This window comes from Neoarius graeffei, chromosome 2 (assembly GCF_027579695.1).
Source record: "Neoarius graeffei isolate fNeoGra1 chromosome 2, fNeoGra1.pri, whole genome shotgun sequence".
Classification (NCBI taxonomy): Eukaryota; Metazoa; Chordata; class Actinopteri; order Siluriformes; family Ariidae; genus Neoarius; species Neoarius graeffei.
In genome coordinates this window covers 96555239-96582728 of record NC_083570.1, presented here as the reverse complement: position 1 = coordinate 96582728, position 27490 = coordinate 96555239, and the positions used below count along the sequence as shown (strand labels likewise).

Here is a 27490-nt window from a genome sequence, read left to right as displayed (position 1 = left end):
AAAAAAAACTCACAACCATTTCAGTGGGATTTATCAAAGCATCCCTTGAACTAATTTTTAACTGGTCTAAACCACATTCCAATCCTCATTTTGGCCTTCTAAGTCTGTTTCTGCTTTCCATGTAAGGTAAAATTTAACACTGAGGTATAAAACTTATTTTGTGATACAAATTAGCAACCAATGAAAAATCTCAAATCAGGGTGGTGTGATGCAGCCTGACATGAAGAAAATTGACTGTTACCACCCTGAAGTTGATAATTTCCCCATAATGTTATGTCCAGATGTGTTTTAATCAACTTAGAGCAATTTGTCAAAGCTAGAAGGATACATACTTTTTATTTGTTGATACCTACATTTACTGTTGTAGCGCATCTGTGAGAAAAAAAAAATTAGTTCATATTCATACATGTCAACCTATACGGAATGTCCGTATTTTATATGGATTTGATTCAATAAACGTAGTATATGGGCGTATAAATAAAGTTATATGGATTCTTTAAAAAAAACTTCAATATTTATTTAGAGCTATAATCAATTCCCACGATGATAAAAGAGTGCATAACATTTACAAACGTACTGTACACCACAGACAGCCAGTAAAGAGTCTTATGAAATCGCGCGTTATCTTGTGGTAGCGAGACTTCGTTCCACTTTTGATCATGCGCACACCGCATTGCGAGAATCCCGCCAACCGTGAAGTCATAAACATAGACGTTGCATTCTGCGTAGAATCATATGTCATCCTTGCCGCCATATTGGATGTGGCAAAGTGGAGATTCTTCAACCGTCTCTGGTATAGCGTCTAGACAGTAGCCGAGAATAAAGATGCCTCATTCATGTGCTGCGTTTAACTGTACCAACAGGTTTACCGTCCAAACGAGATCACATGGGATTACCTTTCACAGGTGAGACTGGAAAAATACTTTTCATTGTATTTGGTCATTATAACGTAATTTTACGAACAGATTTTCCTGACTTTGTGGCTAATATGAAGTCTCGCGCATAATAGCCTCTCGGTGAAACCTGTCTCCAAACAACGAAGTATTTCCTTCGTAACTACGCTGATAACACTGTGTTTTTGTCAAACATTGGAGCTTTGTATTCATTCTGAAGGTTTATTGTTATTAATATTGAATAAAAAGTAACTGGGCTATATCATTGTTAATTATCATTCAAATTTTAGGTAAATTATTTTCAGAGGTGGAAAAACTGGATTGACAAAGTAAAAGTCCTGCTTAGGTTTTCCTTCTGCCTGTGCTCTCAACACAGGTGATTTCACCAATTAGCTCATCAACCTGGCTTAGGGGATGTGGTAATTAGGATTAGCTGGTTCATTGAATTGGCTGGAGCAAAAATGTGGCAGGGTTTTTACTTTCTGCACCCGGGTTTTTCCACCTCTGATTATTTTAATTTGCATCTTATATGGATTTTATAAGGGAAATACAGATTTTGGAGGTTGGTTATACAGGTTTGATTGACCAAAGGTTGACATGTATGCATATTATCACTCATGTAATACATCATGAAGGTTGTAGTAGCTACAAACCTTCACCAGGCTCTCTCTCTCTCTCTCTCTCTCATTTAGGAGATAAAAATGTTACTGAGAAACTGCAAAGCCTTCCATCTTAAAGATTTCCAGTGTCAGATACTCCTTTTAAAAACACTGAACATGTTTTCCGAGAAAACTTCACCATATCTGTCATACAAGTCTCTGTGTACATTGTTATTATAGAAACTAGTAGTTATTGCCCATGAACCTGATTTCCTCTGAATGGTGCTCTTCACAGGGGCTAAACCGGTCCCCGTGTCTCTTCAGTGATGTAGACTTGGCCCTAGCGGAAGTCTCCGGAGAAGAGTGCTAATTGCGAGGTCCCATACAATCAAAACTCTCAGGTGAGTGGGGGAGAGGATTCCCTGCCGGCTGTGCATAGTATGTTTGTGCGAGCATGTAGCCTATGGGAAATGAATAGTGTGTTGGATTAGCACTAATCCCATGTTTTGGAAAATCAAAGATGTTATCTTGGGTCCCTCTGGGGTGTCACCAATTCATGTGCAAAGTATGGAGTATGTGCGTCTAGCCATGTCAATTTGCATAGGTGAACAGACAGAGAGACAGACAGACTTAATTTAGTAGTATAGATATTAAAGTATAATAATGAGTGCTTAAATATATACCTCGTTTGAAAAACAGTGAAAGACCAATCAGATTGGTGTATAAAAAGTGCCTGAAAATGCATGTGGAATCTTACCTCAATCAAATTTTAGGAAGAACAAAGAGGAGAGAGAAAAGACAAAATGTAGGGTAACATATACCTAACAAATGTAACCTAGCATTTATATTCTGATGAAGCACTCTGCTTCTTTGGTGAATACCAAGCAAGTAATATAAAAGAATCCAATAATACATATGGAAACCATGTAGACACACTTGTTTGATTTATCTTTGCAGAGGTGAGTAATAAACAGCTCATATTTAGGGAATCTGTTTGGCAAGCAACAAAATGCATCCTCCTTTTAAACCTCACCAGTGTTATCCTCCAATAAGTGCCAATATCCTGCCTTTTTCAAAAGTTCAACCCACTCATCCATCACTCTTTATGCTTCTGCTTCTCCCTTCTCCCTCCATGTTCACTAGTGTGTGTCCACTGCAGACTCTCAGGCCATCTGGAGGTGTGTGTCAGATGCTCGGCCTGCATCGCAGTTCTGGTTGAGGAGGTAGGGAAGATGAAAGGGCACTTCTGCTTCTTGCTGTCTGGGAGAATGACAAAGAGACAGCAGGCACAGTTGAAAATGTCACTCCATATAAACGCATTCTGCAGGTGTCAATCAAGAATTATGGCGAATATTTTATATGCAGTGGCTTGTTTACTTGTTTATATGTGTGGTTTGTTTACTGCAGTCATCCAAATGTCCATATGACGTCACTGGTAAAGGTTTTGGAATTTGTTCCCTTTTTGAGTTTGTTGAGGAAAGTTGTTGTGTTTAAGTGAGATTGGAATGGAATTTGATTTTTCTGGATATACAGGGTGTTTTAAAAATACTGAGATTATTTAAAATGTAAATATCCCAAAAACTACATAGTCTAGACAAATGAAAGTGAACAGGCTTAATGTTGAGCAATATAAGATTTATTCCTCAAAATTTGAATGAGAAATTCAAAGGTATGTGGATTCCATGAACGATTTCACAAATTTTCAATATGCGCACCGCCTGAGACACAGCACACTTCAAGTCGGTAATCCAGCTCCTGCCAAACACACTGCAGCATGTCTTTGGTAACAGTCTTTTCTGGTAAACAGTGCATCTTTAGGGAATTCTCTCATAAATTCATGCTGCACAGTCTTGTTCGACTGTGTTCGAGTATACTCTAACACACAAAACGCCTTTTCTTTTCCAGTGAATGGCGTTTCTATTCCTAAAAAGATAAAAACAAAAAACATTAAACATAAAATTCTGACCTGTTTCCACACATGCTGTTAAAATTTGAGGTCAGTTGAACAAGAATTGGCAAAGTTATTAGATTATGAAATTATATCAAATTTTTTTAAACACCCTGTATATTGTTGGTTAAAAGTTTCTGAATTTCTGTTTATATGTGCTACGATTTTTTGCAATTAAATAATACACTAATATAATTGACAAATTTCTTTAGTTTGACTACAGCTTGCCTGTGACCCTGTACAGGATAAGCGGTTACGGATAATGTATGTATGGTGTGTGTGTGTGTGTGTGTGTGTGTGTGTGTATATATATATATATATATATATATATATATATATATATATATATATATATATATATATGAGTGTTTTACTGAGGAAATACACCACTTGTAGTTTCATCTGAACTACATCCAGGACAAATTTGGGTACTTTTTATTTGTGAATGTGTCTATATAATAAAAAGAAAATCACACATTAGCTTGAAGATATGAAGTTTACCTTCTCATGTTGAATAATATTTCTCTCGTTCAGTACGCTCACTCATGAAATATGTTCACTGCTCGAAGACAAACTTCATATCTTCACACCACCATGTAATCTCTCTCTCTCTCTCTCTCTCTCTCTCGATATATATATAAGGACTCTATCAGACATCAGCTGAGAAAAAAAATCAAATGTTTATTCTTCTTCCTTAGACATACCTGAAATTTGGCTTGTTGCTTAGCTCATCATGGATGGCAGCTCACCAGCTGAAATTCAATCCCAGCAAAACTGAACTGCTGTACATCTTGGTATTTTGTGTCCCAGCAGTGACTACACAGTATATAATGATAGAGACATTTCTCTGAGCTGTGTGAGGTAACTGGAAACCATCTGGCAGTGTCCTGTAAACGTATTTCAACAGGTTATGCTATTCCAGGAATATATTTTGCCAGGACTGTGACTGGTCATTGATTATGTCCTGAATGTTTTGTCCTTTTATGGGACATCAGAAAGAATAAAGCACAGGATCAACACGACTTTATGCAGTCGGCACAGAAAACGGATGGCATCGCCAACATGTTGAAACAATCCAAATGAAAGAAGTCACCAACATGAGTTGGAAATTTGGCTGAACATCCGGTTTACAACATATCAGTAGAATCTGTATTACTTAGCCAACATTTTCTTCTCAAGTACAATCATGATCATGGTCCACTCCCTTTAGTTCACTTTTGCTTTCTGTTTTATGCTCAGAATCTGTTCTCTGACTATCAGCACAGGAGTGGTGTGTTATTTGCTGTTATAAGTTCTCTATTGTCACTTTTGACTCAGCGAAACATGTACCCTTGTTCCAAACTAGGATTCAGAGCAGAACAAATGCTCAAACTATAGCCTGCTCTGGCTGCGAAATGCAACTCCCTGCTTTAAAGCAGTGGATTTCCAGGGGTACATGGAGCTTAGCCCAAGCATCTGTGGTTTCTTTACTTTCTTTTTTACAGTTATAAAAATCAGAACCCATTACTATCAAAGTGATATTTACTTTTGAGCTCTTATAGTTATTAGCTGACTTGAATTAAATGGGTTTAATCCAAACCTCATTAACTCAAAAACAACTCACCTTAATGTCATAATATCAACTTGGACCTAATGTGGTCTGTCAGTAGAAGGTTCAGGAGTAAAATGTTCACTTACTGCAATAAATAGCCAAAATATTCATCATCATCAGTGATCGGGCTACAGAGGCATTGCCTGTTGTTGCCCATTCTAGACTTGGGCTATTCGCTTACTTTTACTATCACGTGCGCATGATTGGGTGTTTCATACGAGGAGACTGTACATTGTCTCTCATCTAGTACTTATCTAATGTGTTCTTAAATTGGTTCAGTGTTGGGGCATTGACGACTTCATCAGGTAATCAATTCCAGTCATTGACAACTCTTATACTAAAACTGTCCTGCCTGCATTTCTTCAGGGCTATTGGCTTGTAGATTTTGTACTGATGTCCTCTTGTGCGGCTATCCTCAGGGAAGCTAAAAAATATTTCTGGGGGGATTTTGTCAATTCCTCTGATTATTTTGAAGACCTGGATCATGTCTCCTCTTCTACGATGGTAATAGAGAGATGGAAGCTTCAAAGTCCTCAGCCACTCCTCATATGGTAGATCCTTGAGAGTGGGTATAAGACTGGTAGCTTTCTTCTGAACTCTTTCTGTTTCCTTTTTATCCTGGATGTAGTGTGGTCCCCAAATAAGATTCCCATATTCAGAAGAAAGAAACCTTTATTTGTCACATGCACACTTGAAGCACAGTGAAATTCATCCTCTGCATTTAACTCATCTGAAGCAGTGAACACACACACACACACACACTCAGAGCAGTGGGCAGCCACACCAGAGCGCCCAGGGAGCAGTCAGGGGTCAGGTACCTTGCTCAAGGGCACCTCAGCCCAAGGCCACCCCACGTCAACCTAACTGCATGTCTTTGGATTGTGGGGGAAACCGGAGCACCCGGAGGAAACCCACACAGACGGGGAGAACATGCAAACTCCACACAGAAAGGGCCTCGCCAGCCGCTGGGTTCAAACCTGGTACCTTCTTGCTGTGAGGCGACCGTGCTAACCACTACACCCTATTATTCTAGGGGAATAATAAAATTAAATTCTGACATTTATGTTCAGAGGGAAAATCTGATGATGATTATGTTCAGAAGGGGTCTATAAAATTAATTTGATACTGAAAGGGGCCCTGACAGCAAAATGTTTGAAAAACTGTGCATTAAAGCATAGTGTGGTACATGTAATGACAAAAGAAATATCCCATATAGTACAAACAAAATATACAGCAGCTGTGTACGCACATCACAAGGAAAGAAAAGGGAAAAAAAACATTCAGATAGGAAACCCATGTCTTGTCCATGTGTGACATTTGTCACACTATCAGTAGGAAGCAGCTTGCAAGTGATGGGCTGAATGAATTTGAAGGCACGCGTCAGCCAAGTTGGCATTGCTTTAATACTGTCGCAGTAGGAGGAGACCCTCTTCACAACAGTACTAATTACATTTGTTTCCTATTTCCTCTATTCGGTCACAGCTTGAGAATGCCTATGCAATCATGCCTGTTGAGGTTGAATGTCATCAGTAAGTGACATCAAATAAGTGACTTTCCACAACCACCACTACCACCACAAACAGCAGTGTCTCAAGCTACCCAAGTGCCCAGGGGTCTCCAAAACGTGGTACTTAGTTATCTGAAAAGAATCGGGGGAGATAAAATGCCTTGTGTGAATGATGATTGTTATTGTTTCTTTTTATTGCTTGGTCTGTGACAGACATTTGGCTCCCTCTACAGGACAGTGCAACTTGACACGAAAATCTTAACCACATCGTCTGTGCATCCTGGCAACTTCCTTAACCCTCCTCTTGTGTTCGGGTCGTCACCGACCCGTTTTCAACTTTGACTTTGTAAACGAAGCCCTTGGGTTTAGATTCTTGCCTCAAGGCTTTCTGACTTTGTCAGCCACCTGTATTTTTACAAAATAAAACAAAAAATTTTTTTTTCCAAAATTCTGTTATGCTCTAATTAAAAATATAGCACTTGTGGTGTTCGGGTCGTTTTCGACCCGGTTCTTAATAAGTAGTTTATGGAGCAATTATTACAACCAAAACTGAACAAATAAATGAACTGCTAGCTAAAATTGATATAGCTAGCTCCTCTGCCAACCATTCAAGCTTATGAACTAGCATGACATCATGATATTGTGTATATAAATAGCTCACTAGTTTGAAGTTTTTGGGTTATGTTGACATATGTTTTGTGCCATTAGTTCAGCTTAGGGGTCCATTTGGCCCGACCGCTTTTCCCCAATACACTAATCACTCATTTTGTTATGGTAATGAGGCTGTTAGTGGCAGTGTGTGGGGTGAGGGGGTCACACTTCACACACTTCACACTTCAGTGGTGAAGTCATGTTGGCTACTTCTGTGTGAATGTGAGAATGAGGAATAAAAACACATTCTATTCTCACATTCTCTATTCTATTCTATTCTATTCTATTCTATTCTATTCTATTCTATTCTATTCTATTCTATTCCCATGTGACCATAACGACTCATGTGACTGCAACCAGACAATTGTTTGATGGATAAATACCTCAGTGCACATGGACTATCGCTTCAGTTCCCTCAAGAATTTTGTGGTGAAAGAAGCTCCTCTCCAAGGAACGAAGATGCAGAGATTCAACATTCAACAGGCATTGTAAGATTTCATTTCTAAGCTGTAAGGTAACTAACAGCCACATTTCCATAACAAAATGAGTGTCTACAGGGAGGACTTGGGGCCAATTGGCCCTCTTGTGGGTTTTCTAGGTAAAAAGGCCAAATGGCCCCTCTCTGGGACTTCTAGTGCTAGACACACACAACACACAACACACACACACACAAACACACACAGAGAGAGAGAGAGAGAGAGAGAGAGAGAGAGAGATTTTTAGGCACACAAATGAGTGTAGGCCTTATCGGTTTGATTTGGTGGATTATTAGGGGTTTGTTTGACCTTACAAATCTATATGTTGTGCCATGACTTGTTCATTTTCATTGTTCTTTGTTTCATGTTATGGTCACATTAAAGTTCATTCACTGAAAAAGATTCTGTTGTTCCTGTTTCTCAGTGGTAATTATATATGGGTCGAAAACGACGCGAACACCATAGATGTAACTATTGTAAATAAAATCAAAAATAAAAACACATGAAAAAAAATTGTTTTTCAAGATATGTTCTAATACCCCACAGTAACAGCCAGGTAACAATAAATCTTTTTAATTATTTGTATTACACTTAAGAGGTTACTTTTTAATTTTTTCTTACTGAAATAAAGGGGTGTACACAGAAAACAATAACCTTAAACCCTTGACAAAAAAAAAATAAAACTAATATTTCCATCTAAATGGAAGCCTAAAAGAGTAGTCAAGACATCAGGAAAAAAAATGGTGACAAATCATTGTTACTTGTGACTTTTTTTAGCTGATTTAAAAGACGGGTCGAAACCGACCCATGAACACCGGGCATGGTGATAGAAAACGAACACAAGACGAGGGTTAACCATGAACTCTCTGTATCCTGTAGACTTGGAATGAGGCAGGGATTCACCCTGGATAGGACACCAGTCCATCACAGAGCTGGAGACATAATCTTCTCACTAAAGTTAATTGCAGATGTGTTTCCCAGACATTAAGGAACAAGACCGTCAATGATGACGTAGCTTAGTAATTAATGCTGGGTTTTGCTGCAAAATTAAGATGAAGGTGTGAAAGACAAAGACTTCAGAAGAACTATGTCTGGTTCTGGAAGATGCTCAGTGAAACTTACAGCTCATTTCCTTATAAAACTGCACTAATTACATCTGCCAGGTTTGTTGTTTGTACTTGTACCAAAATGCTGCTCCATAGACTTGAAGGTCCTGCATTTAACGACACAGTCTTTATGTGCCTTGGTTTGGAAATGCAATTTCAGGTCATACAAACCTGAAGCTGCCACTTTAATGTGCTTTCTGCACAGAACACAGAGTGAATATTGGGGGCAATTGGAAGATGCCTGGATCCATCCTTTGTACTCTCCATCCAGAGTTTCCCATTCCTTCAGATGTCCAGTTCCAGCACGTTTTCTCTTTGCCATTGCGTTTCCAGATGCCATTTTTAAAAGGTAAAACTTGTGAAATTTGATGTGCACACGAGGACTGCTCAACCACAAATGACCAAGAAAACCACGTGCAACTAGAAAACCACAAATCGAAAATAGTTCCATTTCATTGGGCATGCGTGTTAGGACTACTCAACCACAAATCAATGACCGAGCAAACCACGTGCAACTAGAAAACCATAAATCGAAAATAGTTCCGTTTCACTGGGCATGCGTGTTTGAAAAATAAATGGGGGATGCTAAGAAAATTTTCTCGGAGTAACGGAAAAAATCTTGGATGATACAAAACATAATTTTCCCGTATGAAAATCACTGGACACTGTATTAGCCAAAAAATTGCATTTTCCCATACAAAATATGGGGAAACCGTATAAGTTGACATGTACAGTGGCATGCAAAAGTTTGGGCACCCTTACTAAAAATGTCTGTTACTGTGAATAGTTAAGTGAGCCGAAGATGAACTGATCACTAAAAGGCATAAAGGTAAAGACGACACATTTCTTTTCAGCGTTTTCTGCAAGATTTGTGTATTATTTTTGTTTTGTACAATTGGAGAGTGAAAAAAGAAAAGGAGCACCATGCGAAAGTTTGGGCACCCCAATACATTTGAGTTCTCAGGTGATGAAATCAAAATAGAACTTTTTGGCCACAATGTGCAAAGGTATGTTTGGAGAAAAAGGGTGCCAAATTCCAGGAAAAGAACACCTCTCCAACTCTGAAGCATGGGTGTGGATCGATCATGCTTTGGGGTTGTGTTGCAGCCAGTGGCACAGGGCACATTTCATTGGTCGAGGGAAGCATGGATTCGAATAAATACCAGCAAATTCTGGAAGCAAACATCACACCATCTGTAAAGAAGTTGAAGTTAAAAAGAGGATGGGTCCTATAATAAGACGATGATCCAAAACACACCTCAAAATCTACAATGGAATACCTCAAGAGGCCCAAGCTGAAGGTTTTGCCCTGGCCCTCACAGTCCCCTGACCTAAACATCATTGATAACCTGTGGATAGATCTCAAAAGAGCAGTGCATGCAAGACAGCCCAGAAAACTTGTAGAACTGGAAGCCTTTTGCAAGGACGAATGTGTGAAAATCCCCAGGTAAGAACTGAAAGATTATTAGCTGGCTACAAAAAGTGTTTACAAGCTGTGATACTTACCAAAGGGGGTGTTACTAGGTACTAACCATGCAGGGTGCCCAAACTTTTGCTTCAGGCCCTTTTCCTTTTTTGTCATTTTGAAAATGTAACAGATGAAAATTAAAAAAAATTGTTTTTGCTTAAAATATAAAGGGAACGAGTCATCTTTAACTTTATGCCTTTTGGAGATCATTTCATCTTCAACTTGATTAACTGTTCACAGTAACAGCAATTTTGACTAGGGGTGCCCAAACTTTTGCATACCACTGTAGGTGAATAAGTAGGTACAGTATACATTTTGCGCTGAGTACAAGCAGGGACTCTGGCAAAACTAACGATGACAGCATAACTAAAAGGGGAGAGCCAGAAAGTAACACAGGCATGAGGGAGCCCCGGGACATAAAGCAGCAGCCACTACACCGTCAACAAACTCGAGTGAGCAAGCGAGTGGGAGACTGACAGCATCCATACATCCCAGTTTACCAAAACACTCTATGTCTGAGGACCCTCCAGATCTACTCCTTTACCTCATAAACACCATTAACAAAAGGCTTGACTAAACAGATATGTTTTCAGCCTAGACTTAAACGCTGAGACTGTGTCTGATTCCCGAACATTACTTGGAAGGCTGTTCCATAACTGTGGGGCTTTGTAAGAAAAGGCTCTGCCCCCTGATGTAGCCTTCACTATACGAGGTACCAGCAGTACCAGTACCAGTAAAATACCCCAGTGACTGGGTATTTTAGCTAATCTGCATGTCTTTGAACTGTGGGGGAAACCGGAGCACCCAGAGGAAACCCATGCAGACACTGGGAGAACATGCAAACTCCATGACGACGGCATGTATAGTATTATAATATTAGAGAAAAACTGAAATAATCTCTGTAAAAATAATAATAGTAGTAAAAGAGCCATTAAAAAAAAAAAGATCAGAGACTGGACTGGAAAAGGGGGGACAACAATAACAGTGAAGGGGAGCACTATAAAGATCTCATCTCATCTCATTATCTCTAGCCGCTTTATCCTGTTCTACAGGGTCGCAGGCAAGCTGGACCCTATCCCAGCTGACTACGGGCGAAAGGCGGGGTACACCCTGGACAAGTCGCCAGGTCATCACAGGGCTGACACATAGACACAGACAACCATTCACACTCACATTCACACCTACGGTCAATTTAGAGTCACCAGTTAACCTAACCTGCATGTCTTTGGACTGTGGGGGAAACCGGAGCACCCGGAGGAAACCCACGCGGACACGGGGAGAACATGCAAACTCCACACAGAAAGGCCCTCGCCGGTCACAGGGCTCGAACCCGGACCTTCTTGCTGTGAGGCGACGGCACTAACCACTACACCACCGTGCCGCCCACTATAAAGATATGTAGGGAATATGGATAAAGTTGAGAAAATAAGAGGAGGTAATGGGGGGGAGAGTCAGGAGATACTTTTCTTGGAGCAAATTTGATCAGATACAACGGTTTAACACATCAATGAGTGGTAAGATGGCGGCCAGATGGCTTCACTCGATTCCACAGCTTAGTGGTGAGAACGTACTTGACAATAAACTTGATTCTAATTTTGAAATTTAATGGCAACTATGGTACTTCCGGTGTTGTCGTGGTTCATTATCGCTTGCTTCACAGTTTATCCGCACAGAGCGCCTGTTTACGTTGGGGCGTGTCTCAAATCGCATTACTGTAGCACTAAATAGTGTGCTAAAATGAAAGCTACTATAGCAACTAATTATAGTGCACTGTTTTAGGTACACTGTTTATTCCGGAAGTCGTTGGTTTAGGAGACAGAATATAGCAGAGTGTTACCTGAAATAAGTGTGCTTCCTGTGAAAAGAATGATGAATCAAATTCCCTATGTAGTGAACTATCTTTCTAAGCGGAAGTGGTTTGGGATACAGCCTTGTCTCTACACCGGAAGTCTTAGTCCTAGTGAACAGCCATGGCTGATGTCCACGTCCGAATATGTGAGCAGGAGATTATTAAGTATGATCTGGAAATTAAAGCACTGATACAGGTATGGCTGTGAGATCTGACACTGCAGTCTGCATGTAAATGGATGCCTACACACTCATCTGAGCCAGTCTGCAGTGATACAACAAGCTGCTTAATGGGACTTAATTTCTTTATGTGTGTGCATGCAAACAATTATATTATTATAAGTATAACCTTTTGTTTTATATCTAAATGAATGACAGAAACATATTTGATAACATACACTGCCTGGCCAAAAAAAAATTCCCTATTTGGATTGAAATAAGAGCCTTTGATTGGATAATGACTGCAGTGATTAATGTGTTTCAGATGGCAACAATTATTTTAACCCTAACTGATGCAGTGAGTAGCTTCTCATTTATTTAACAACCATGTCAGAAGATGTATTATATGGTTGTGGAAAAGATGTTACTGTGTTTCAGGAGGTCCAAATTATTGGCCTGCATCAAACATCCATCCATGATCTGTAGCCGCTTATCCTGTCCTACAGGGCTGCAGCCTATCCCAGCTGACTGTGGGTGAGAGGCGGGGTACACCCTGGACAAGTCGCCAGGTTATCGCAGGGCTGATACAGAGACGAACAACCATTCACACTCACACCTATGGTCAATTTAGAGCAGGGGTGTCAAACCTGATCCATAAAGGGCCTTGTGGCTGCAGGTTTTCATTCCAGCCATGCAGCAGCACACCTGACTTGGCTCATTCAATCAACTGAACTGTCTTCACACAGTCAAATACTTGCAGCCACACCCACCCTTGATTAAAGGGTGGGTGTGTCAGTTGATTGAATAAGCCAAATCAGGGTGCTGCTGCATGGCTGGAATGAAAACCTGCAGCCACACGGCCCTTTATGGATCAGGTTTGACACCCCTGATTTAGAGCCACTAATTAGCCTAACCTGCATGTCTTTGGACTGCAGGGGAAACCCACGTGGACATGGGGAGAACATGCAAACTCCACACAAAAAGGCCCTCACTGGCTGCTGGGCTCGAACCCAGGACCTTCTTGCTGTGAGGCAACAGTGCTAACCACTACACCACTGTGCTGCCCCTGCATCAAACAAAGAAAATAATTTAGATTCATCTCATCTCATTATCTCTAGCCGCTTTATCCTGTTCTACAGGGTCGTGGGCAAGCTGGAGCCTATCCCAGCTGACTATGGGCGAGAGGCAGGGTACACCCTGGACAAGTCGCCAGGTCATCACAGGGCTGATACAGAGATGAACAACCATTCACACTCACGTTCACACCTATGGGGTCATTCCATGCCAAATCAACAAGAGGTTATGCTCGACCATCTCAGATTTTAATGAAATTTGGAGGGCTCAGAGATACTATTAAAAGAAGTTAATCCCCAAAACTTGAGCTTCCTATCACCAATAGTTTCAGAGATACAGGCATTTGAATTTTTCAATTTTTTTTGTTTTTTGCTCAAAACATACATATTTCAAAGTGCAATATAATCTTTATTATGCAAGATAGAAACCTAAAATTTTGCACAGAGAGACTCAATGTCTTGTACTACAAGCTTCAACTTAGAATTTCAGTGGTCATTGTATATTAGATGGTGATTTTAACAAGGAAATTAAAAAGACAAATTTGCATTTTTTGCATTTTTAACTCATTCTGGAAGCTTGCCTGTGGCAGTAATGCTTAAACTAAATGTTATTCAAATCTACACAGAAATATCTACCAATTTCAGTTTTACCAAGTCTCCACTATTCCTAGTTTGTCTGTAATAGGGTTTTGAAATTCGCCGATTTCTAAAACATGCCATTTTCAGTAGCAAGAAATCCAATGTGGGATAGCAGTTAGGAACTTTGTAAATTTTTTTCAGTAATCCCCAAGACCCATATTTTATATTTCCAAATTTTTGTTCTGTGTCTCGCAAGTATTTTTAAACTACAGGGGTTTTAAAAAAAATCCATTTTCACCAAATTCGAATTTTTGATATATTTTCATATAACTGATATTTGAGGGTTAATAAATGCTTCAATAAGGCTCAAGTAAGTTAGGAGACATGTTTCTTCCTCAATTTTAAATAAAATTTCAATTAATGCTCAGTATTAATTATTTGTAAATTGATTTTAATCTAAGACTGTGTAACATAAGCAATCAATGACCAGCTATTGTGTACCAGTCAACAGCCAGCAAATTTGTCTTTTTAATTTCCTTGTTAAAATCACCATCTAATATACAATGACCATTGAAATTCTAAGTTGAAGCTTGTAGTACAAGACATTGAGTCTCTCTGTGCAAAATTTTAGGTTTCTATCTTGCATAATAAAGATTATATTACACTTTGAAATATGCATGTTTTGAGCAAAATGCAAAAAAAATCAAAAAATTCAAATGCCTGTATCTCTGAAACCGTTGGAGATAGGAAGCTCAAGTTTTGGGGATTAACTTCTTTTAATAGTATCTCTGAGCCCTCCAAATTTCATTGAAATCTGAGATGGTCGAGCATAAATTTGTCAGATATTTGTTGATTTGGCACGGAATGACCCTATGGTCAATTTAGAGCCACCAATTAGCCTAACCTGCATGTCTTTGGGGGAAACCCACGCAGACACGGGGCAAACATGCAAACTCCACACAGAAAGGCCCTCGCTGGCTGCTGGGCTCGAACCCAGGACCTTCTTGCTGTGAGGCGACAGTGCGAACCACTGCACCACCATGCTGCTCCTGCATCAAACAAAGAAAATAATTTAGATTATTACTGGAATTAGATTAAGAACTGTCCAATGTGTTATTCAAACCTGGAGGGATCTAGGAGTGAAGCATCAACTTCATGGAAGAAATGTGGTGGTCAGAAAAAAAAAACTTGACTGACTGTGATCAGAGATCACTTGAAGTCAAATCGTAAAAAAATAGACAGTATAGCTCATGACTGTTTCTTAGTTAAAGTAAGAGCATTTCCACATGCATAATCTAATCATAATCTAATCTAATAATATGATGAGAACTCGCAAGATTGGGACTCAACAGCTGTGTCCATAAGAAAACCACTTGTTAGTGAGACTAATCAGAAGAACATGCTTCAGTTTGTTAAGAGTCCTATTCCAGAGCGATGTGTGTGTGTGTCAGGGTAAGAAGGGAAGTTCATGAATCGATGCACCCATCGTGCATAGTGACCACTGTACAAGCCTCTGGAGGCAGTGTTATGATCTTGGGTTGATTCAGTTGGTCAGGTTGAGGCTCAGCAACGTTATGGGGCAATAAAATGAAGTCAGCTGAGAACCTGAATGTACTGAATGATCAGGTTATCATCACATCAATGGATTTTTTTCCACCCCTGATGGCACTGGAATAAAATTAAGGCTCACAGTTCTGTGACACAGTTGTTCAGGAAGCATGAGGAATCATTTTCACACATGAATTGACCACCACAGAGTCCTGACCTTAAACCCATTGAGAATCTTTGGGATATGCTGGAGAAGACTTTACAAAGTGGTAAAGTCATCAAGACAACATCTTGCTGAAAAATGAATGCAGCTCTGGATGGAAATAAATGTTGCGAATTTGCATAAGGTTGTTGAAACAATGCCACGGCGAATACACACCATTATCAAAGTTAAAGATGGTCCAAAGATATATTAGTGTGTGTGACTTATTTTTTGGCCAGGCAGCGTATAATAACAATAATAAAATCACAAATGTAAGAAAAAAAGAATACATCAACTAAATTGACAAGTTTGATATCTCATTTTACACAGAGGAATGGGAATGATGATGATAAGAATATTTTTTTATTATTATTATACCTTATTATTATAGCCTTGGGCTGAAGTGCCCAAGAGTGGCGGTGCAGAGGCTTTACTCTCCTATGATGAACTAAATTTCATTGTACGTTTGTGCAGTGACAATAAAGGCATTATATTCTATTATTATTATTATTATAGCCAAAGAAGAAAAATCAGCATACTAACAATCACAAATGTTAAAAAATAAAGGTGCATCAATTAAATAAATAAACTAGTTACACAGAGGTGTGATAATAATAATAATAATAATAATAATAATCTAGCAGAAAAATAAGATATGTACAACTGTAATCATAAAATATACAAATGTGCAATTTTATATTTGATATCCAATTTATAAGTTAATTCTTTATAAATCCTGAACAAAAGCATAAACAAAAGTACAAATTTCAACAAAAAGGAAAAAAAAATGTCCAAAAATAATAACTGTTTCTATAGGATACATCTTTTAGAAGTAGTAGTTGTGATGATGATGATGATGATGATGATGATACTACAACCCCAAATCAGAAAAGTTGGGATGTTGAAATTGAAATAAAAACCGAAAACAATGATTTGTAAATAATCTTTGACCTGTATTGCACTCAAAACAGTACAGCAGCACATTATTTGATGTTTTGGCTCATGAATTTTGTTTATTCAAAATAATCAATATCAAATTTGATTCTTACAACACATTTAAAAAAAAAAGTTGGGACAAGCATTCACTACTTTATATGGTTGTCATTCCTTCAACACTTAAAAGATGTTTAGGGACTGAAGACACCGAGTGACGACGCGTTTCAGGTGTTTTGTCCCATTCTTCCTGCAAACACGTCTTAAACTGTACAACAGTATGGGGTTGTCTGTCATTTTTTGTTTCAAAATTCGCCACACGTTTTCTACTGGGGACAGAGGGGACAGGCACCCTCAGTCCCCAATAGAAGACTGAATAGTCCTCAATAGTCCTGAGTAGTCCTCAGTCCTAGCCTGGCAAGCCAGACTAAATGTGAATATTTAGTCTGGCCTCGCTCGTAGACATTTCCGAAGGGTGGGGGTGGAACAACCCGCTGTCTTTCAAACTGTCTCTGTGCGTATTGGCCAACGCTCTGACCAGTCAGCACAACAGTGACTGTGACGTAGTCAGAGCGACAGAAAGCAGTGGGGGAGATCTTGAAATAAATAATTTTTCAAAATGCGTGTTAATTAATAAACAGGTTCTAGATATTAAGAAGTTTGGAGATAATGACCACAAGTTTGGAGTCTGTACCACATACTTAACATACACTCTTATTTTTTTCAAGTGTTTTTCAAGGGTTTGCTTAAACTGTTTTTGAGAGTTTTTATTTAGTGGTGTTTGGTGAAATAATTTCCCTTAAATTTAAAATAACGGGAAAATAAGAAACTATCAAAAAGTAATGTTTCAAAGCTGTTTATTAATTCTTTGTACTGCACAAACTAGCCCCATCCTTTTGGCTACGAGCGGAGCCAGCTGGTAGATCAGACTTTTGCCATAGCCGGTCGGCAAAACAGGAAAAACGTCCTTCTTGAAAAGGAATGAGCGGAGAGCCTCTTCCTGCTCATGTTTCAATGAAAACTCCAAGTCTAATTCTGTATTTAGAATTTGTAATTCTAATTCTGTATTAAAACTGTATTTGGTTTTCTTATATACTTATTAATGGTGTGTTTTCTGAATTGTCTTAGGATATCAGTGAATGTACTGGGCCACACACTAAACTAACAGAGTTAAATGGCACAGTGAAGGAGAAATTTGTCCGCCTTCGCCAGCGGATCCAGGTGATGTAATAAGATATTGCTTTATGGAGAACAGGAGTGCGTGTTTGCGTTCCTGCACTGATTTTCACAACTCGCATCACAGGATCTGGAGCAAATGGGGAAGGAGCAGGATAAAGAATCGGATAAGCTGGCTTTACTCAGACAGGTGGAGGGCCACCGGAAACAGATGCTCAGGTCAGGAGTATGAACTGGTTAATGCATGCCTTATTTTTTATTTATATGTGTGTTCTGAGGTGAAAACGTTTTCCTCCCTATCTCAAATATTCAGACGTTTATATTGTATTTTAATGTGCAAGTGTTCTGGTCATAGGTACTGTGTATGGATGAAATGTTCAGGGGTGTGAATACTTTCTTTCTGTAATAGAGATCTGTCGTTCTTGCAGTAACCAGACGGCCTGGAGGAAAGCCAATCTGGCCAGTAATCTGATGATTGATAGACTGGAGAAGGAAGATTTGCTGAGTGTGGGTGACACTACCGTGAGACAAAGGTGATCATGTTTAAGAGATGTATCAAAAGTACTGACCTTTTATAGAACCTTACTTTTTTTTTTTTGGGTGCTCAAATAGTTCATGTTCAGGATTTGACTTAAAATGTAATTTGAGTTAAAGATTTCTATCAACACCAGTGCTCTTATAGTTTTTGTTTGTTTTTGATGTAACTTTTCAATTATCTTTGACAACTCAGTATTACTTTTATTTTGGCAGTTTTTATAGATACCGAGTTGAAAAAAATTAAAACAAATGAATCTATCTGCATTCATTCCTTCATTCATTTATTCCACTGCTATGCTGACGATGCTCAAATTTACATCTATACTCGGCCCTCTCATACCCTACCACCCTCCAACCTATGGTGGGTTTCCCAAAAGCCTCTTAACGCTAAGAGAATCTTAACTAGGAGAGAGTGTTCATTGTGTTGCTCGCTCTACCATTTAACGATGATCTTTGTGCTGCGATGCTTTTGGAAAACACGGCACTGATTGATTGTCTCAGTGCCATCAATAGCTGGATGACCCATAACTTTCTCAAGCTTAATCAAGGTAAGACAGAAACCATTCTCATATCCACCCCCGATATCCTACATAAACTGGCACATTTACAATTATCCATCCGTGGTTATTTCACCATTACCGCTGCAGAAATAAAAAAAATCTAGGAGTCATAGCTGATTCTACACGCTCCTTTGACTCTCCTGGCAAAAATATTATCAAAACAGCCTTCTTCCACCTTAAAAATATCTCCAAACTTCGTTCCTCTCTCAACTGCCGAGACACTCATCCATGCATTTATTACTTCCAGGTTAGACTACTGTAATGCCCTACTCTTTGGAGTCTCACAAAGAGAATGACCCTCACCCATGACTACATTATCACTTGTTTACTGCAATGCATTATGGGCAATAGCCAGGGTCAGTTCTGCTATATTGTTTACTTTCACCTTTGTTAATAAACACTGCGTTGTTCTGTCTGACTGGTTTTAAAAGTGAATTGCTGTGTGCCTTACTGTGTCTCCACAACAAAGAGAACACCTAATTTGAGTTTTTATCAGCTGCCAGTCGAGAAGAAGAGAAGAAAGAAATGGATAAGTTTAATCCGCAATGAAAACCTTCAAACTGAATCGAAATGGACAAGTGTTTGTATCTTACATTTCTCTGGTGGGAAAAAGATGTACTTAAACTGTGACCCAGCAATATTTCCATGGTCTGCGGAATGGTCTCCGATTATAGAAGATTATAACAATCGACACTATTCATCATCTGAAACTAAGGATATTCTAAAGCCTCTAAAACAAAAACGCATTCTTCGGCCTTTGCCTCACAACGTGCCAAAGCACTCGGCAGCTGAATGAGCCTGTCGGACTGATAAAACTCCCAAACCACGGGTGTTTATAATGTTCAGTGTACCTCACTAGTGGCATTTATTGAAGAAAATGCATTTATACTGAACATGACACGACAGATCAGCGGGTTTCCAAATATTTTTTTTTTTGTAATGTTTCCTGATATCAAGTTTTATTTAACTAATCACTCATGTTTTGATAAGACATTCTGAGATTTGATGATGATGATGTACAGTATGGTAGACTCGGTCAATCTCTAGGTTGTACGAATTCTTGTCACTTATGTCCTACCTTCTCACCAAGCTTGATTTAGATTCCAATTTTCCTGCTGTAAACCCTCGACATGTTATCCACCTCTTTAAATCACCAATTTCATTGTCTTCCACGACAGAGCACCGCAAAATCGCTCCTCTCACATCACTCTCACATAAAATTAATCGAACATCCGCTATATTGCTCAACTACCAACCCCGGCTATCCCCCGTAATGCATTGCGATAAACAAGTGATGTAGTTATGCTTGGGGGCTATTAATCAGCTACAGTATGTCCAAAACTCTGCTGCAAGGGTGCTGTACCAGGTCATGGGATCACATCACTCCCGTTTTCCAGCAATTACACTGGCTTCCAGTCCAGTACTGCATCCAATACAAAATCATTCTACTAATTTACAAATCGCTCCATAACTTGGCCCCTTCCTATCTGTCAAATCTCCTAACTCTGTATAGACCATCTCGCACCCTGCACTCCACTGATGCCCATCTATTAGTTATCCCCCCCTCTCGGCTTCGCTCCATGGGTGATGGGGCATTCACTGTGGCTGGCCCTAAACTTTGGAATGCCCTTCCACTAGCACTGTGCCAATGCACAACACTATCCACTTTCAAAACTCTGCTGAAAACACACCTCTTCAGAATCACGTTCCTCACTGCCTCTTAACTGCTCCTGTGGCTTCAGAAAATTGCCTTTTTTTCTATTCCATAGTTTACTCCCTTTTATCTTTGTACTGTCCACCCTCTTTGTGTTACCTTTTCTTTGTGGTGCTCTTTGGTACCTTTCTTAAATGTTTTTTTCTTATTTAGTTCTGTCTGTGTATCTGTTTTCATTGAGTGTACAGTGTTCTTAGTGTTTCTGTATTTTTGTGTACTGTTCTGGCATTTTAATCAGACAGTGTTCTTGGATATCTTGAAAGGCACTTATAAATAACATGTATTATTATTATTTACCAACTTACTTTTGTATTATATTTTATTTTTGTTTTATGGCCCTAGGGTTTTTTTTTTTTTTTGGTTGGTTGGTTGGTTGGTTGGTTGGTTGGTTGGTTGTTTTTTTGTTGTTTTCCCAGTGACTGTCAGTGGTTTTAAAAATGTGATGCAGGTCATGGTAAAAACATAAGCATTGCTGGAATACTCAAAATCTTTAAATACGTTTATGTTAAAATCATTATAACTAAATCTAATCTGGCAAGTTTCCTTGTCACACATGTAACTGTAATACTATCATTAGTCAGTAGAGGGCAGTCAATGCTAATTCACATCGGCACTGTTCATGTTTTAATGATTCTGTTTAAAAACTAGAAAATATTTATCGAGCTAAGACTTATCATTGTTGAATACGTTATTTAAAAGTAGTTCTCACACACGCTTCACTTTATTACATCCATTTTCGTTGGACATTTTAATCAGGTGAACACACAGATATATACCCCTTGTACTGACATCATGTTTACGTTAGCAGCTGTCACTACCCTTGGCCTGGGGACGCAGACTTTGTTTACATACTGAAGACGAGTGATGTTGAAGATGTTCAGCATCTGTTGCTGTTGTCTGAAGAAAACTACAGCTAAAAAAAGCTCTACTACCGGATTACTTGGATAATCTTAGTCAGAAAGAAGCGAAGGATAGATGTGCATGGAAATTAGAGTTTATTAGCAGTTCTGATCCGTACAAAATTCCTTGAAATGACTGGAGTAACGGTGCAGATTTGTAGCCTAGCGTTAGCTACATAGATATTGGAATGTACCTTCTTTTTCCCCAAAGAGTTCCGATACAGAGGAACAGTTAAACTACAAAAGCAAGAAAACCTTCTTTTTGTAAAGACTTTTCCCCAACATCAGCTTTTGGGAACAGAATGTTGCGAAAGCCAAAGCATTTACTTTCAAAAGACTCCTACCTGAACTGTTGGCTAGATGGTATTCCCGGCCCTCTGTGTCTCAACAACCCCAAGGGCATCTAGTTACAGAGCTATTTGCACTCTATCATTTATATATTGATACTTATTATTGTGGGCGGCACGGTGGTGTAGTGGTTAGTGCTGTCGCCTCACAGCAAGAAGGTCCGGGTTCGAGCCCCATGGCCGGCGAGGGCCTTTCTGTGTGGAGTTTGCATGTTCTCCCCGTGTCCACGTGGGTTTCCTCCGGGTGCTCCGGTTTTCCCCACAGTCCAAAGACATGCAGGTTAGGTTAACTGGTGACTCTAAATTGACCATAGGTGTGAATGTGAGTGTGAATGGTTGTCTGTGTCTATGTGTCAGCCCTGTGATGACCTGGCGACTTGTCCAGGGTGTACCCCGCCTTTCGCCCGTAGTTAGCTGGGTTAGGCTCCAGCTTGCCTGCGACCCTGTAGAACAGGATAAAGCGGCTAGAGATAATGAGATGAGATGAGAGATGAGACTTATTATTGTTAAAACAATATCTGATGTGTTATTATTTGTAAAATAACAAAATAGCTTGCTCTCGACCAGGGCTCTACAGTGCGCACATTTCACTCGCATTTGCGAGCGAATTTTTCGGCATGCGAACGACAAAAAAAAAAAAAACGCGCATTCGTGCGAGGGCTTCTTGCGGTTGACAATTTAGGAAAGCACTGAGCACAGACGCGACAAGTTTAACATTCTAAAATGTATCATACGTTAAACTGCAAAGTATGTAAATCCAGCGCTGGATAGCCTACCTAATATAGTGTAACGAGTAACGGCCTGTATTGTTGTAAGTGTGTGTGTTCAGTGTTGTGTACGTGCGTGTGTTCTGCCTGCGCCTTGCTCCCTGTCTGTAGTTGCGTGCATTGCCTCTGTCTTGCACTGCGGTGGTTCCCACGGTAGCCGGGGGGGAGTGAAAAAGTTGCATTTTTTTGCCGTTCTGCTATGCTAGTCCGTTTTAACGGGACATAAGATTTCAGCATTTTTATTCTTCTCGGTCTGTAGCTTGAATAAGTTTAGGCTACTGAATAACACTTTCAGTTAAAGTTGAGTCTGGTGCTTTTGTGCTGATGCTACAATAGCCTACTATCACAACAAATATCCCCCGTAACATTTCCCGTTTTCTACTCATCTTTCTGTGATTGCCCCTCTTTCCCACGGTTGTATGTTGTGGGTGTGGCATTAGGTGGGAAAAGTGCTTTTTAGGGATTCATCAGATCATTCAACTGAGAGATAACTGAGAGCTGGTTCGGACCGAGCTGAGAAATATATTCGCTATGCAGAGAATAACGGCGTTTTTTAAAAGCAATGATGGTGGAAACAAGAATAGAATAATGAGATGGAAAGCACGCACCCCAGTGCAAACATTTAGATGGGAACATACAACACAGCAGAAAAACAAATAATATACAGTATATTCAAATGGTGCATGTCACAACACAGCAGAAAAACAAAGAATATATATACAACTGGGCGTGTTGAGTTGCAGATGTTAATTGCACATTAGTTATAGAAACTCAGTTCAGCATCAAAACTCAGGATATTGCACTGTATTTGGTATTGCATTGTATTGGGTATGGATGCAAAAGTGTAGAAATATAAATATAAAATATACATAAGCTATAAAAACTAAAAAGTTGCTTTGTGAGGTTGCACTGTAATAAGTATTGCACTGTATCAGGTAAGTGTGAGAATATTATCCTTTTAGGTCCTTGTTGGTGCATTGTTGCACCTGCCAGAAGTGGCATCAGTCAGTGCATGTAATTAGCCTTTTTCACATTACGTCACTTGCAGAAGAACCTCACATCCGTTTTCAGCCTTTTGAATGGAAGAAGAGGCGGCATGCTAATCTGCTGGCTAACAAGTAACAACCATAGAAAGTCATTAAACATCCTTTCCAAAACAAGGCAGATAGGTGACTGGAATGGTCACTAACAATACGTAATGATAAACAACAATGCACAATATTATTATCAATCTTATCTGTGAATGACACAGTTTTGTTAACATATGTTGCCGCCGTATACCTCTTCTTCCATTCAAAAGGCTGAAAATGGATATGAGTTCCCCTGCAAGTGACGTAATGTGAAAAAGGCTAATTGTTCAAGGTGGTTATGGCCTGTGGGGAAAAAACTGTTTTTGAGTCTGTTGGTCCTTGCTTTGATGCACCTGTAACGCCTGCCTGAGGGCAGCAAGTCAAAGAACTCAGAGCCAGGGTGGGAGCTGTCCTTGATGATGTTGTTAGCTCTGCTGAGCTCTGCTCTCTGTTTAGCTACTGTTTGTTCATTCACTCAGTTGTTCGTTATTCATTTGTTTGTTCATTCATTCATTCGTTCATTCATTCATTCTCAATTGAATTTTGCATTTTATGTGTTGGTGTGTCTAAGGTTTGCGCTGCAATAAACCTTTAAAATGAAAACCTACTTGTGCCCCCATTTTTTTCCCTGTGCTCCTAAAATTTTTAACTTAGGAGCACGTGTGCTCCTGAAAAAAAAAAGTTAGTGTAGAGCCCTGTTCTCGGCTTTCACTTACGACTTTCTATTTTTTAAAATACAAGTTCTTACCTGAAATAAAACGATCGCTATAAATGCAGGCATTCACAAATTTCTTTGGAGTTTTCAGGCTTAGATCCTCTCGTCATATTCTCTTTAACTGCTCATTTCTTCATTGTTCTTGAAGCATTTGCTTTTGTTTGTTAACATTTTTCTTGATAGTGTGGAGACGGCAATACCTTTTATCTATTTCTCTATTTGAACACCCAAAAGCAGCACAAAAATGAACCATATTGAAGACACATTAAGCTTTGCTTACAGGAAAGACAGTGTCTGTCTGTCCCCCAGGTGAAATTATCATGTGATGCATGACGTCATGCGCAAGGAGTCTATAGAATGAGTGGGCCTAATAAAATGGCAGCTCAGTGTATTTCAGTTCGATGGTTAATTTAAGAAACATAAAAGGTGTGATCCAGTCAAAACCTGGTAATAATGTTGTTCATATCGTCCCAACCTCATGACACTAGCTATGAATCAATTCTTTTACTTAGCCAATTTCTTTCGTTCCTCCAATCAGAAAGGTGACGAAGGAGAGCTTGGTTCAGACCTCGAGTGACATCACTGAGAGTCTGATGAGTATCAGCAGAATGATGTCACAGCAGGTGAAGCAGAGCGAGGAGACCATTAGTACTCTGGGTAAGAACTTTTCTTTTATCCAGTCCTTTGTTTCTCAGCCAAGATTATCACACTCGGAACTGATTTGTGCTTTCTGACCTCACAATTAGACTGAATGCATTGCTCTCTTTATTGAGATCTGCCCTAAACCCCCAAATAAGCCTTAAAGGAGAACTGAAGGCAAATTTTTTTAATCAAAATTCTATTTATCTCATTTTATTAAATATAGGAATGCATTTTTGATAGCAGCCCTGTGATGACCTGGCGACTTGTCCAGGGTGTACCCCGCCTTTCGCCCGTAGTCAGCTGGGATAGGCTCCAGCTTGCCTGCGACCCTGTAAAAGGATAAAGCGGCTAGAGATAATGAGATGAGATGAGATTTTTGATCGCTATTTTGTCACTGCTATAGCAAGTTATGAGTGTTTGAAATATGCTCTGTAATATATCAGTCCATATGTCAAAGCAGTGGCCGTAAATGAAATTCGTTGAGACCTGTGTGAGACATCGTAGGACGGAAGTAAAACATATAGCGGAAATCAAAGTGACCAACATCTGCCAACGTTGTCAAAAGACGCGCGCACCCTCTTTTGAATGCTGATGTAATCAAGCCGGAAGTTTTGTTTGTTTTGATAGCAATCAGGAAAGTTTGAAAAAGGTAGGCCGTAATCATCATTTAAACTCGTTTTTGTGCAATACTTCGTTTGGAAAACAGTTTTCAAAATGGCGGCACTGACACCTGGCTGACACTTCACGTTTCCAAGTCTCGTGAAGATCGCGTGGATAAGCGATGCCTGCCGTGGACCAAACGAACTAAATTCAACACGGCTAAAAACCGAATAGGCCGATAAGTATAATATTTAATTGCAATTAGTTGCCAATACGAGTCATGATATAAGGTTACTAAAACCGAAAACGGAATTGAAGAACACGTTAATTAAGAAATAAAGCAAGTTTAAAAATGACTTCAGTTCTCCTTTAATATAATACTGTATTTAATCTACAGCTGTCAGGGTCTGCATGCACACACACACACACACCAAGTGCTGAAGTTTTACCCTTATTTCAGAGACTTGTAATAATTTTCTTTCTCTAGCCACATCATCAAGAACGGTTCAAGAAACCAACGAAGAGTTTAAGGCTATGACAGGGACCATTCAACTGGGACGAAAACTCATCACAAAATACAATAGACGTGAACTAACAGATAAACTGCTCATCTTCCTGGCCTTGGCACTCTTTCTGGCCACAGTCCTGTATATTCTGAAGAAAAGACTCTTCCCTTTCCTTTGATCCTGGGCTTTTGGTGTAATCCAACAATTATCTGGAATCAGTTTCCATGTGACAGTTTTTCGATTGCAGAGTTAAGTTAATGTTGGAATAAATTGTTCTGTCAGTGGTGATTTGCAATACTATCACAATAAATTATATATTTATTCCAACACTTGCCTTAATCTATATCAGGGAAAGCATCAGTGTGGTTTTCAGGAACAAAATGCACTTTTATAAAGTGTGAAGTCTGAAGTAAATGATGACCGACTTTTGCTGGTAATGCTAATGTAATGTACCTGATGTCTGCTATCATTGTTGTGTAATTTTATTTTTATTTTCTTTCCTGAAGTAATGACTAATAATTGACACCTGTCTTTGTCATTCTGTTTTCGTGCTGTATAATATTATTGCACATTCAATACAAAGTCTTACTAAGTGTCAGCCAGTGCTGAATGTTTATTTTACATTAAAAACGCACTCAAGAGTTTGAGAAGTCCTAAATGTATTTCAGTGCATGTATCACTGGAGAATGTTGTTTTAATATGAGAATTTGATTTGAATTCTCTTTCAACTTCACCCTCAAATTCACCTTTGATATGTATTCAAGAGTTTATTAAAAATTGACATCAAATATACAGTATATATACACACACCATGCATTATATATATGTATAAAATGTGAGCGAGAGAGAGAATATTACACGGTGGTACAAAGACATGAAGTTTATCTTCGAGTGGTGAATGTATACATCACGAGTGAGCATAGCAAATTAGTGAAAATATATTTAATGCTCGAAGACAAACTTCATATCTTTGCACCACCGTGTAACGTTATTTATATTATATGGACACATCCACAACAAAATACGCAAGTTAATCAAAGGAATTTAAATTTTGAACCAGTTTGGCATTTTGGCATTTTCAATCAGATCCATGATGTATTTCGTATGAAAAATGCAGGTTTTTCAACACGAGAAGATAAACTTCATATTTTCAAGCCAACATGTGATTTTCTTTTTATTATATTGACACACAAAAGTACCCAAATTTCTCAAAACAATTCATTGATTTCCTCACAAGTGACATATAGAGATTTATGTCACGGTTTTGCATCTCCATGTCCCAGATATAGTTCATGTGAAAAATACGAGTGGCATATTTCCCAGTAAAACCCTCATGTCTATATAATGTATATAAAAACACAGCTCTAGAAAAAAAA

At 39.1% G+C, this 27490-nt stretch overlaps 1 protein-coding gene across 2 annotated transcripts; it reads left to right on the top strand.

Annotated features, from left to right (window-relative positions):
- Nucleotides 1-12187: 12187 nt before the first annotated feature.
- On the top strand, nt 12188-27282 carry bnip1a (BCL2 interacting protein 1a). Of its 2 annotated transcripts, XM_060915237.1 has the most exons (7): nt 12188-12284; nt 12572-12604; nt 17710-17802; nt 17885-17976; nt 18186-18290; nt 24905-25023; nt 26096-27282. In XM_060915237.1, the coding sequence occupies exons 1-7, from the start codon at nt 12210-12212 to the stop codon at nt 26290-26292; spliced, it is 714 nt and encodes a 237-aa protein (XP_060771220.1). In that variant the 5' UTR covers nt 12188-12209; the 3' UTR covers nt 26293-27282. The 2 variants fall into 2 exon arrangements, with proteins under 2 accessions (XP_060771220.1, XP_060771221.1); XM_060915238.1 differs by lacking the exon at nt 12572-12604 and having other exon boundaries at nt 26096-27264.
- Nucleotides 27283-27490: the final 208 nt, after the last annotated feature.

What these genes read in the sequence shown, in the direction of transcription:
- bnip1a (XM_060915237.1), top strand. Translation starts at nt 12,210, where the DNA reads ATGGCTGATGTCCACGTCCGAATATGTGAGCAGGAGATTATTAAGTAT. An exon ending in CACCGGAAACAGATGCTCAG is followed by an intron (nt 17,977 to 18,185) that starts GTCAGGAGTATG and finishes TCGTTCTTGCAG; the next exon opens with TAACCAGACGGCCTGGAGGA. An exon ending in GGAGACCATTAGTACTCTGG is followed by an intron (nt 25,024 to 26,095) that starts GTAAGAACTTTT and finishes TTCTTTCTCTAG; the next exon opens with CCACATCATCAAGAACGGTT.